Source organism: Cystoisospora suis, assembly GCF_002600585.1.
Source record: "Cystoisospora suis strain Wien I chromosome Unknown contig_6275, whole genome shotgun sequence".
Taxonomy (NCBI): Eukaryota; Apicomplexa; class Conoidasida; order Eucoccidiorida; family Sarcocystidae; genus Cystoisospora; species Cystoisospora suis.
In genome coordinates, this window is record NW_027159064.1 from 2,620 (window position 1) to 15,529 (window position 12,910).

At 47.8% G+C, this 12,910-nt stretch overlaps 2 protein-coding genes across 2 annotated transcripts in view; one reads left to right on the plus strand and one right to left on the minus strand.

Moving 5' to 3' along the window:
- Nucleotides 1-2,934, minus strand: part of CSUI_009895 (uncharacterized protein) — a gene marked incomplete at its 3' end in the record, with an annotated part of 4,833 nt that extends 1,899 nt beyond the window's left edge. The window contains exon 1 of the mRNA XM_068070004.1: nucleotides 97-2,934. Coding sequence (XP_067918019.1) covers nucleotides 97-544 — 448 coding nt within the window. The remainder of the gene's footprint in view (nucleotides 1-96) is intronic.
- A 1,807-nt stretch (nucleotides 2,935-4,741) lies between these two features.
- The window catches only part of CSUI_009896 (at hook motif protein), a gene marked incomplete at its 3' end in the record, with an annotated part of 10,747 nt that continues 2,578 nt past the window's right edge, over nucleotides 4,742-12,910 (plus strand). Inside the window, exons 1-6 of the mRNA XM_068070005.1 lie at nucleotides 4,742-7,693; nucleotides 8,446-9,085; nucleotides 9,848-10,450; nucleotides 10,943-11,206; nucleotides 11,895-12,078; nucleotides 12,565-12,693. Coding sequence (XP_067918020.1) covers nucleotides 6,337-7,693; nucleotides 8,446-9,085; nucleotides 9,848-10,450; nucleotides 10,943-11,206; nucleotides 11,895-12,078; nucleotides 12,565-12,693 — 3,177 coding nt within the window. The 5' untranslated portion in view covers nucleotides 4,742-6,336. The remainder of the gene's footprint in view (nucleotides 7,694-8,445; nucleotides 9,086-9,847; nucleotides 10,451-10,942; nucleotides 11,207-11,894; nucleotides 12,079-12,564; nucleotides 12,694-12,910) is intronic.

Here is a 12,910-nt window from a genome sequence, read left to right on the forward strand (position 1 = left end):
AAGACAGAGGCGTTGTGAGATACTCAGCCTCTATCGTACTGAAGAGTTTCTTATAGATATCTGACACGTCTTCCTCTCCCTCTTCCAAATGCCTACCTTTCTCTTTTAATCCTTTTTCTTCTTCTTGTAATCTCTCACATGCTTGATGATTCACTACATGAGAGCACGCAGGAAGAGGGTTTCTCTCTTGGCGAGAATCTCCATCCTCTCCTTCTTGGTGTGGAGATACACCCCGCGATGATACTATAGTTCTTTTCGCAAGAAGAAGATGCTTTTTCTCTTCGTCCTCCTTTATCTCTTCTTGATTCGCGGAAGAAGAGAAACCGTCTCTTCCTTCCTGTGGTGTTCTCAGCTCGAGAGAACATCGATTCTTCATATCCTTCTCCTCCACGGAGGTTGGATCACCGCAAGCGACGTGTCTACCGGTACTGCCCTTCGTCTCTTCTCTCCTCGGCCCCTCACTTGTCTTTGCTTCGTGCTCCTCCGAGCCATTGTCTTTTCGTGGAAATGATACAGAAGAAGAAACCGAGGAATTCCACATCATCACAAAAAGTCTCCACGCTTAGCAAAGAAACTTCATCTTTTCTTCTTTTCCTCTTCTTCACTCAATAACTGCATAGAGAGGGAGGGAGAGGAGAAGGAGAGAGGAGTAAGGGAGAAGAAGGATGAAATGAAGAGGTTACCGCGGACGACAAGAATCATGTGAATGAAAGATAAATGCGTCGTCCTTCTTCCCGACTGAAGATTATTTCCTCCAGTCCCTCTTTCCTCCCTTCTCTCCCTCTCTCTCTTCCTTCTATTTCTCTTCTAGGGTGATCTGACGAGACTAGACCAAGTAAAGAAGGGAGAGATATCAGCCGTCGGCCATCCAGCTGTATGGTGGGGCGTAGATAGTTGGCACTGAGAGATACGTAGGGAAGGTAAGAGCAGGGGTGAAGACTTTTTTGGAAAGAAGGACTTGAGAAGAAGTAGTCACACAATACCTGTATGTTCGCTTCCTATCTATATTTACATCTCCTTATCTTGTTAGACTCGACTCTTTCTTTTTTTTCTATCGAGAAGTCCCATATCATCAACCAATCTCCTACATCGTTATGACCTAGTCGGTGATCAAGATTTCTCGTCCGTACGTCCGACAATCTCTTTCTTCTTCAGCAACAGCAAGCGAGACCAGTGAAAGGCAGAACTCCCCCTAGAGATGTAAAGCAGCTCGCGCTAAGAAGCCCTGTATCCCTAGAGTGTACATGACGGGAGGGAAGGATGAACCACTCCGAGGAAGCTCTTTCTTCTGGCGTCTCTTCTTGTTAGAGAGAAAGGATAAAGAGGTCGTCAGTTTTCTCATCTCAAAAGATCTCTTTTTCCGGACTTCCAAAGAGAAAAGAGAAAGACATCCTTTCCGGGTGTCATGACACCCCTTCAGAAGAACAAGAAAACAGAGGAAGACGAAGGACGGTACGGAGGAGACATAGATAGATACATTGATGGATTGAGGCACCCCGTAAAAGAGAGACACAAGGTAAGGAAAGAAGAGAAGGCCTTGGTCCGGGATACTCGTGCAATGTGCTGCTGAATGGAAATGACAAGATCATGAAGAATTCATAGAAGGATAGACAGACTTCGCTCCCCCCTCCTCAAGAAGCACCCCAGGTGGAGTATCATCTAGTTATACCGTTTACCTTGGTCTCGCAGTACTCCGGACCTTCTCTACACACAAGAAAACAATTACTTCCCTTAAGTCATGAAGAGAAACTTCTCCAGTTTTACGTACACGACGATTTTCGTCTGGTCGTATTGTCCGTAGAGCTGTGTGTATCGTCGCCTCTCAAGAGTCTGTTTGGTTCAACGATGGCCCGGGAGACAAGCAGGAGACCTCTCATTATGCCATCGAGTCGTCTTTTTGCCTTTAGGAGAGAGAAACGGGTAGACGAAGAGAGGTGATTCTCTTTTCTTCATTATAAAACACTCTTGCCTCTCATGAAAGAAGAAGGCGATGAGTCAAGCTCTCTCCGTCCTCTCACTCCTCCCAACCGCAGAGAAGCGAGTTGGGAGGGCACCGAACTGAGACACCACTGCAATGAGTATGGCCGTACGAGGGGGAAGAAAAGAATTTGAGGAAACTACACGTGAAGAGAAACACATCTGTTAAGTGACGGTAAGGGTGATGAAAGCTCGAATTTAAAAAAAGACATTCAGAGTGGTAAAGGGGTTAATGGAACTACATTGAAATAGCCAACCCAGCCCCGGCGGGTACTCACCGGCGTTGGTCTGACTACCATGTTGCTGCAGGCAATGACATGTTCACCAACATCCTCATCGTCGTCTTTATCAAAGGAGCCGGAGAAAAACTTTGAACAGAAAACAAGATTCTAAACGGATACGGAGATGTCTATTGTTTATGGAACACATGGCAGTGCATACCGTGAATGATGGATCATTCATTTCTCAAACCTCTCTCAAAAGGAAGCCACTGTAAGCTTCATCTTACACAACCGCTTTACGTCGAGCCCCCCTACCTCCTTACTACTACGCCTACTACTACTCTTACGATTCCCTTCTTCCCAGGCTGGCAACAGCAGCGCTTAGCGAGCTATCGATCCATCCCCGGCGTAGTGGGTCAGTCGGTGTGCGCCTGCTGCTGCTGCTGCCTGCCCATGCAGCCACCACCGGCGGAGAAAAAAAAGCCGCTGTTTGTGTCCGAGTTCTCTTGCAGAGAACGGATGGAAAGGCACGGCTGAAACCAAGAGACTGACTTATTTGGTTAGAAAGTGAGTAGAACCACTCTCAGGATTCGTAGCCATCATCCATCTTCTACTATGGACTACAGAAAGAGGCGCGGGCGCGGTGGGTGAGGAGGAGGGAGGCGTCTCCTCCGACGCGGACAGGACCTCCTCCTCCACTCTCTCTCATCATGCCCGTCTCAGCACACTGTTGGGACAAGTTACTTCTGACATGTAGACTTTTGCTACTTCAGTGACTCGAGCATTCCGAGGCCGGGAAACATCACTGGCAAATGCTTTCCGGTTCCTCCTGTTTGGAAACCTGAACCGCGGGGCCGCCGCGGTAGGCCGGCCTTGAGGGTTGAGGCTTCTCGACATAGCAAGTGAGGCGGCCAAGGCTAGTAAATGTCCTAAGAGAGCACTTCTCGTGATGGCCGAGAGAAATCGTTGCACGCAGAAAAGGCGCTGCTAAAACTACGTAAGTCAGAAGACAGCTACACATGAAGACGACGGTATAGAAACATTCGGTAGATAGGAGGACCGTACTGGAGAGGTCCGATCATCACACGAGATGTCTACTTTCCGCGAAATGTGACTTGCGTCTGTCACCTAGCGTCACGAAAAGCGACAGACACGCCAACACCCCTCTTGCAAAGGGTACGACCAGCCTTGGGCCCAGGGGACCTCACTCCCTCGGTTCTCTCCAATCCTTCCTTTTCTCGCGCTACCGCTAGCGAGCCGTATCAGCCTGCCGTGAATGTCGTAAACCCTCCTCCTTGCTTAGTGCCGGTCATTCCCTCCGAAACGACGACCTTCTCGTGACTTCTCGGGTTAGCAGACTTCGTGCTGGATCTGGCGTCCCCCGGAGGCGGTGACTGTTTGAAACAGAGACGAAAAGCTAGGACTACAACATCCTACGAATAAGCTCATTCTCTCACCGGACACGAGCGGGTCTTCCACACACTTCGGGAGCCCCCCTCTTTGCCGAGATTCATCAGCCTGGTACGTTTCGTTCGATTGTTGTCTAGCTTAACGCTTGTGGTCAAGGCTACTAGACACCTTTCAGTTCCTAGTGCACGGTAAGCAGCTCCCGCCGTGTTCTCAAAACTGCGTGTTCGGAAGGAGATCCCCCGGTGCCGTAGGCGGTCGTCCCGAAGGACGAGAATGTACCTCTCCTCTGTCCGCTCCCTCGTGCTAGGCTTGCACAACTGCCATTAGCCTCATTGCTACGTTGAAGTTTCCCCCTCTTGTGCTATCGTGAAGCGTACTTCCGGGCCACCGTAGGCATGGGTTCCATTCAGCACGGAGAGGACTTCCGATGACAATCCTGTTGGGAAAAAACACCGGCTCATCGGCGCTGAGCGACAGAATATGTTCCACAGACATCAAGCTGGGGAAAAAGGATGGAGACATCACAGTGGAATCATGTGTTAGGATAGAAACAAGCTGAGTAGAGAGAATGAAACTCGAAAACCATGATATCGAGCAGTCCGAGTTTCTGTGTGTCTCTGGATTCACGAGATGGCTGGAACGCAAGACCCCGGCGGTTATGTCGCTTACACTGTTCTCTTATGGCGCTTAGGTCTGTACGAGTAGTCTACCTCTACGGCAGGAACGAAGGAGTAAGGGTTCAAAACGACCGATATCTGGAAGAGGTGCACGCACCCACTATCCCTTCTGTCGCTCCCGGAGCGGTGTGAGCATGGCATTCGACAACAGACCATATGAGAAATACACGCAGACACTGAGGAGAGACCTCTTACGCTGTAATGAGGCTCTCCAACCCCCCCCCCTTTCTCTATACACGAAGAGTCACCCACTTCTTTTTCTATCTTTTCACTGGTCGCTCGTCTGTTATTATTAGTGCGGCTCTCCCCGACTACACGAGACTTTTTGTCTTTTTCCATTCAGCAACCATCTCTCAAACTTAATATAGGGTGAAAAAAACGCCTGAGTAAGAGAAGTATTACCTCGTGGTCGAGAACTCTTATCTACCTTTCTCTGTTCTGCAGTGTACATACACTTGGCGCCCAAGCCGCCAAGTGCGTGCCGCCGCTTTGGCCTTTTTCCTCCTGACCAACCCCCCCCCCCCTAAACGTCGTCGTCTCCTTGCTTCTCTATTCGTCCTCACTCAAATAGCGTAACGTCCTCCGGATTCGTTTTCGGATCTCCGTCATTTATGCGTGTAGTCCGGTGTTCTCTAAGACAGCGAGACACTCGTGTTCTTGTGCGTTCTCAGAACGAAAAGATTGCGCGCCTTCACCATGCTTCTTTGCGTTGTTGCTGGCGTCACTCGATTCGTTTCCGAACGGCGGACCGGACCGGCAGGCCGAGCCTTACCACTTGAGACAACTAGGAGGGAGCGGGCTCCCCGGTCTAGTTCTACAGTGCGCCATCCGAACAGCCTTCCTGCTCTTTTCTTTTTCTCGGCTCTGTTCTATAGAAGCCGGGCGAGCGCAGCGGGGTTCACTACTCCTGCTTTAGGACATCTAGCTTACGTGGCGATCGCCATACGGTGTTAAAGAGACAGCAAGTCACTGAAGAGGGGGGGTGTTACGGACCCGTGCAGTTTAATTGAGGAGCCGGCTACGGTCGTCGTGAGAGAAAGTCTTCTTTCTTTTTCTCGGCTTCTTTAGCGGTATACAAAGAAGCTTCGTCCGAGTTCTTCTTCTATATCATATGTGAAAGAAATGTCCATATTTTTGTCTTTTATTCGGAGTGGTAGTGAGATCACTGTGTCCTTTTCTCTTCGCTTTCATCCCTGTATGGGACCCGTTTCTGCCAGCGGTCGCTACGTTGCACTATCGACGGATGAGAGGGTGATTGTCTGCTTATCTCTCTTCAGTCCTGTCTCCTTTCCTCTGATGTGAGAGCAAAGAGCTTTTCTCTACTCTAAAGCCTGTCCGTGTTTTTTGTATTTCTCTGTAATCTCGTTCCAGCGCCAGACTCTTCACCGATGCACGGCTCAAGGGGAAGCCCTCCGCATCGTTTGCTTCTAATGATCTTTCCTGTGCTCTGCACTTCACTACAGTCATTTCTGAAGAACGAACCCTTTTCCTATGTATTTTTTTCCTGACTACGCACTAACGTCTTTCGCTCTTTTGTCTTTTCTGTGTTACTACCCCTGTTGGAGTTGGTACTCCTCTGTCCTACAATCCTCAATGATATTCGTGCGGTCGCATTTTTAGATTCCTCCTTTTCACTCTTCGGTTCTTTTAGAAGCGAGCGTCTCTCGTCTCTGGGCGTCTTGCTCCTCTCCCGTCTCGTCTCTCGTCGACAGACCCCGCCGGTCCGTTTGTGAAAAGACCCTGTCGTTCTGCATTTACAGCTAGCAGGGTATTGAAGGGAGACGGGGAGTTTCTCTTCGTTGTTTCAGCGGTGTCTATCTATCTTTAGATGCAAGGAGACGTTGGCCCAGAAAGGTCTTTTTCCTTCAGCGGAGAGAAGTCGTTTGCTTCCCTCTCCGTCTATCGTCATCTTTTCCGTGACCTCACCTGTTTCCTCTTCCCTTCTTTTCGGGTAGAATGCTTAGAGACACTTTCATGATCTTTTGCATGCTACGCTCTGTTGACGAGGACCAGCGTAAGTGACCGACTGTCTTTTTCTCTCCTGTACTACAATGGCTCGAAGACGTCGGCAAGAGGAAGCTTCTCATCAGCATACGGAGGAGCGCGCGAAGGGTGGCTCTACGAATAAGGACGATACCCCTAATAGCAGAGGTGAAAGGGATAGCCCTAGAGAAGAAAAGCGAAGTGATCCGATTGATCCTATGACGGTAACATCATCTTCATCCTCTTGTCTTCCTCTTTCTTCTTCTTCTTCTTCTATTCGCCCTTCATCTCATCCTGCGGGGTTGCCCTCTGCAATACAATCTAGTCGCGGCCTTGCCTCTTCTTCTTCTTCCTCCTCTTGTTCTACCCGTTCAGGTCCACAGCCATGGCCTCTTCCCAGCCGTGATCGTCTAAACAAGACTCCTGGTCAAGATGAAAGAAGTTCTAGCGGAGAGGGAGAAATGAAGAAGAACGCAGTCACCAAACATGCATCTTCTTCTTCGTTGATAAGAGAAACGGCCGAGAAGATTCTTACGAAGGCTCGTGTAAAGGAGTTGTGTTTGACACCCACTACACCGACAACAAGAGGGGATGAGAAGAAGGAAAAGAAGACAGAAGGGATTGCGTCAGACGAAGCTGAGAGGGGAGATGGCAATACTAAGGATGGAAAGGAAGTATCAACAGGAAATGCAGAGAAGAATGAAGAATTTCCTTTCTCTTCATTGTCTTCACCTTCTCCTGTTTATTCTCGTGAAACCCTCGCCACTGCTGCGGAGTTACGAACTGCGGCTCAACGGAGACACCTTAAAGAACAAGAATCTTCTTCTTCTTCTCGAAGCAACAATGCAAGCACTAGCGGGTCTTCCTTTCCTTTGACTTCTCCGACTCCTTCCCAAGAGGCTTCTTATCCCTCAGAAGCACGATCTACTTCTCTTTCTACTGCGTTTCTCAATGCTTCTCGAGACACTTCATTATCTTCATCTTCAGTCAGAAGACCCCTGCATCATTCTGTTTCTCCATCTCCCCGTCAGTCATCTATCGACCCAAGGCTGGGAGAGACAGGCCGCAGTGGAGACGGTCGAGGAAGAAGCGTAGGGAGACGGGGAGAGAATGTTGTTATGATGAATGGTCTACTTGTGAGATTAACAGGAGGCAGGAACAGCTCTACTGAAGGAAGCAGAACGACTGTAGAAGAAGGAAGTGTGTCGACAGATTGGATCCCCCAGTTATATCAGCAGACGTCCAAGCCGACTGCTATACTTCGACTTCGTGTCGATGAAAAGACGGGAGAGGTTACAACTTTGCCAGGAGAGAACGAAGAAGAAGAGGAAGAGGCAAGGGAGAGTCATCGTGACTTTGCGGAGACGGAGACGAATGATAGAAGGAGGAGAAGGAGAGATCAGCGTCTTCAAGATGATGACGATAGTAAGTAAAGATGGACTAAGATCATAGAGCAGGCAGAGAGACAGACTCCGGGGGACGGTAGAGGGAAGGAGAGCTAGGTATTCTCTAAGAGAGTAGCAACAGGCGGTTACCCACCTAAGTCGTGTGAAGGTGTACTGTACTTATAGCATAGTCAGCGGTGAGAATAGAGGCGTTTGAAGGTATGCGTCATTCTTTCTTTTCCATCCAATAGAGTAGCAGCACAGGGTTAAGATGATGCTGTTACCTTTATGGAAAGATGCAGATGCACGAGGTGTACATGTGTGGAGAGGGAGGGGCCTTTGACGTAGTTACACGTGTATACAGAGATGGATAGAACTATAATGAGGGCGACGATGCTTCATGAGAAAGATCTTCATTTTGATGCTCTCTGCGAGGTGTTCCTGTGTAGAGGGAGTGTAGATGCATGCCATCCATCTTCATGATGGGTAGGTGCGTGGATGACTAACACCGGCTGCTTGTGGGAGTCGAAATAGTCGTAGTAGTAGTAGGTGGTGTCCCCTTCATTCGCATGTGCAGTGCAGTCTATAAAAAGCATACTAGATCTGATGGATTATACCTGGTGCCTGTTGTATATTCACATATATGTATATATGTAGCTGTCCATATATGTATATTCATCTATCTATATATTCATACCCTTGTACGGCGGAAAGTTAGAGTATCTTCATGCCTTTCAGATTCTCTGGACTCTCTTTTCTTCATCTCTTCTTTGTTAATTTTTCTTCTTTCAGGTTCTCCTTCTTTATGCCCTGTATCTTCATCGAGTATTTCAACAGCTGCTTCAGAAGTGGAACAGGAGCCTTTGCTAGCCAGCAGAGATTCTCACCATCGTCCTTCTTCTTCTTCTTCCTATCCCCCCCGTACTGCTCCTAGTACATATCATCATCGACTTACACATCCTCCTCCTAGGCGTCCGGCCTTTCCTGCGTCTCGTGCCTCCGTTTTTCCTGGCTCAGTATCGAACTCTTCCACTGTAGATACACTTGAACGCTTCAGATTTTCAAGTCTGTCGACCAGCGACAACAGAGGAGGAGGGGAACGCGTTATTCAACATGAAGACTACGTGGAGACCGTCACACGAACTGAAGATACAGCCTTCTCATGTGGCGAGAAGAAGGCCAACGATGGGAGCTGGAGAGAGAAGTGGATGCAGCAAACAGTAGAAGAAGAAGATGATGAAGAGGAGGAAGAAGAGACTTCCGTACAGAAAGGACAAGAAGAAGAGAAGGGGGGGACTTCCAGAAGAGCTCACGGAGAAGAAGCAACACGTGGAAGGACAATTTTCAGGGGTAGAAGGAGTCCAGGAGGCGCGAGAATGAGGAGGAGAACATTCGGACAGAATCATGGTGTAAATCATGCTACACGAGAAAGGTTAGGATGTCTTTCTGTCTGTCCTTACCAGTCTATTTATCTTCAACGTATCTGTCTTTGTATTCTCCTTCAATCTGTCTATCTATCTTTAACCTGTGTATTTCTTGATTGATACTTCTTGAGAAGGAGATCGGTAGATAGATAGACAGATGAAAGAGCTGAAGAAAGGGGACATCTGTGCATATATCTGTGTAGGAAGATGATGTCTAGGGATGAGGAGTCGTAGGAGTACGGGAGGGCAGAGAAGTGTGAACAGGCGTAATAGGTACGTCTCTTCGATCTTGAGAATTCTCTCCGCTTCTTGTCTCTCTTTTAGAGTTTTTGCCCATGAAATCTTATCCTCTTCTTTGCTTTTTGTCTCTTGGTTCTTTCATGTTCCCTTCGATGAAGAAAGTTTATGATACAACCTGAAGGGCATGTAGACGGGGTTCTTTTCGTGGATTTTGTGTGAGAATTCTTGTGGAGGACTTTCTTTCCCAGGAGGAGAAAAGAAGAAAGAGACGATAGTGGCAAAGAAGGAGAGGAGACGCATTTCAAGGTGTGTGTATGTACACCCTGTGAGCTCAGATACCCTGCGTAGAGGCCATTGAAACGAGTCTCATTTGTTTCTTATCCTTCTCTGTAATCTCTTTCTTGCTCTGTTCGTTCCTCCTCTTTTTCGCACTCTCTATTCATGTTGTTTAGTGGAGTTTTTCTTCTGTTTCCTGTCTTTCTCCCGCTGCTGCTTTCTCTTTGTCTCTCTTTCTTTCTCTCACGCTTTAGATGGTCAGAGCGGTGGGAAGAAGTTGAAGGGCGGCATCGCACTGTCGAGAAGGCAGTGCAGCAGTTAGATGAGGAAGGTGTCGTCATCCAAGAATGGTGTGAAGTGCGAGAGGAAGATCTTCGTTCCGGCGAAACAACTATAACTAAAGCAGGTGAAGACTATCGAGAATCTCTTCAGGCTGACTCCCTTTCAAGAACGTCGTCTTCTTCGAAAATCGAAAGAAGACGAGGGGGAGAAAGCACCGAAGAAGAGCGAGAAGGAGAAGGAGAAGATACGGTAAGAAGAGGTCTACTACGTGATTTCTCGTCGTCTACTACTACTAGTAGGGCTGGATGCCGTCGCTGGAAAGAAGAAAATAAACTGCGTGTCGATGTGAAGACAGGTGAAGAAGTCGAGAAGACTGAAGCTTTTGAAGAGATACGAGGGGGGAGAACAAGGGGGAGGAGAAGGAGATATGATCATCATACACGGATGGAAGAAACAGAGGAGTGGTCTACAGTCATGGATTCAGACACAGGGGAACTCAAAGAGAAGTGGCAAGAAAGATGGTTTCAAAATGGTGAAGGTGCTACCTGGGGAGAAAAACAAGGTGTCAATACACTGTAAGTTGCAGGGAGACACGGACGGTGCGTGTCCTTCATACATACCTGTCTTTGTATAGATTACATGATGCGTCTCCAATAGGTGTCTCAATCCATATGTGCGTGATACGAAAGGAAGAGATATGTTCTAGTTGGGTATAGGGATGGTGTTATGTATCAGGGAATGCCTAAGGGTGGGGGTATCTGGTGAACGTGTTGTATTCATAGATTCTTCCTATCAGCTACTGGATAGAAGCGACCGAGATACACATGCATTTATGTACGTGTCTCTTATCAAAAAGAAGAACAACAACGCTATACATCAACCACATCGTTTCCTCTTCTTATCTTCTCGATGAATGGACATAACGCGTGTCGGTGCATGCGATACTTGCTTTTGTCCTTCCCCGCTCTCTGTTTAGCTCCTTTTATCTCCTGCTCATTTCTCTCTTTCTTTCCTTGTGTTCTCTGTCCTGTGTTGGTATCTATTTATATATGTCTACCTTTCTGCAGAGGTGAGGAGTGGGGAGAGAAGTGGAGATCATCAGCATCATCGAGTGGCGTTGAGAGAGAAGTTGATCGATGGGCGAGAACAAGAGACGGAAGAAAGCGCTGGGGAGAGAAGACCGGTTCAGCTCGGGTCAAGAAATCAGGAGCAGAGACAACGGACAAACAGGGAGACGAAAAGGAACGAGAAACATCTCAAGAAGAAGAGGCGAATGGACTTCTGTCAGAAGACGACAAGAATGCAACTACTCTTGAAGAATATACGGAAAGGTAAGAAGATAGGACAGATGCTAGCGATCAGTTCTATAGACCACAGCTACGCAGTTGGTTCTTTGGAGATCTCTCTCACTCCCTCTACACCCTGCGTTCTCTTAGATAGGTATGTGGATAGATAAAGAAACAGATGCTTGCAGCAGGCAGGGATTCGAATATGTGTATGTGGGTATGTATAAGCAGTGGAGAGATAGATACGTATGACAGCTTGTATGTATCTATGTATCTCCACTCATTCATGCACTCAGGGTCTTTGAGATATCTATATCTTGGCTGGGTGGTGAAGACAAAAAGGTGAGGACGGGGCAGCGACGAAAGCAGCGGCTCAGTCGATCACCTCCCACGGAAGCTCTTTAGGCAGGACAGAAGGTGTTTCGACGAACGAGGAGGGAGAGACGTGCGAAAGTGAAGACCATACAAAAAGGCTCCGTTCACCTCCTTTCGCTTGACTGAGAGATGAGGAAATGTGCCGGTTACGGCTAAGAGAGGAGAATAGTAGTGAGAGTAGCAGGAGTAGGGGGTGAGACGGTCCTACCAAGTGAAGAGACAGTAGGAGATGAGAAGCTCTATCTACTCGTTTCTCTTCGCGATTAAGGTGTATATATGTTTCTCTATCAGAGTTTCATCCTTGTGTGGACACCAGCGTTCTTCTATGTCCCTTCATTTCTTTTTCTGTTCTATCTAGATGGGAAGTTGAGCATGGAGACGAGACGTATACAACCTTCACAGATCGCTGGTGGTCTCGGCCAGAGGAGGGAAGTCGGTGGGGAGAGAAGAAGCGCGTTGTACATACTCGCCTAAGGAGGAAAAGCGAAGAAGAAGAGCTTAATTCCAACAGCACAAGTCATGTTGTCTCTGATAAAGTTGAGGTAGGTGTCTGTCCCTCCACTCCTCATCTCCTCCCGTCACCTGTGCTGGGGGATCCATAATCTCAAAGAGACAGGTCTGGATGTGTATACGCTCATTCAGATCCAGATTTATACACCCACCTGTGCCTGTACGTAGTACATAGGCTTAGTTGACTACACACACAGGCTTCTTCAGATCTCTCCCCCGCCCCTGGCGATATGATTCTTGTAGTGCGTGCTCGAAGAAGAATATGAAGTGTATGTACGTAGACAGCACTTCTAGAGAGGATAGAGAAGAGGAGACTGAATGGAAGGAATCCTTGTGTCTGTGAACTCACGTGTATGGAGGCCATTTGGGGAAGGAGGTAGGGATAGATCATAGTCTCATGGACACCACTCATAGGGTGACTCTATTACATACAAATCATCTCATACAGGGCATCTCCCATAGTGCTTCAAAAGACTAAAGCTGTGAACGTTTTGTTTTCTTTGTGTCTGTGTACTTAGGAGTTCAATGAGAAGTGGTATGATAACGGAGGAGAGAAGATGATAGACAAGTGGCGTACTGAGACTCTCCTTGAAGAACCGGGGCCTGACCTTGAGGCTTCTCAACCACCTCGTCGTATTCTTGTAGAGGTACGTTCAAAAGACAAAGACGATCTTTCTTCATATATGTCCATATAGGTCAAACTCTTCCAGGGTTGCATATCTATCTGTCTAGGTGGGAAGTCGGAAGGACCGTCCAAGTCTGTTAGAGAGTATGTAGTAAGGTGATGACACTCGAAAGGAGAGACGGGGAGTTTAGGGAGGGGATAAATCAAAGATAGATGGATAGAATAGATAGATTAAAGAT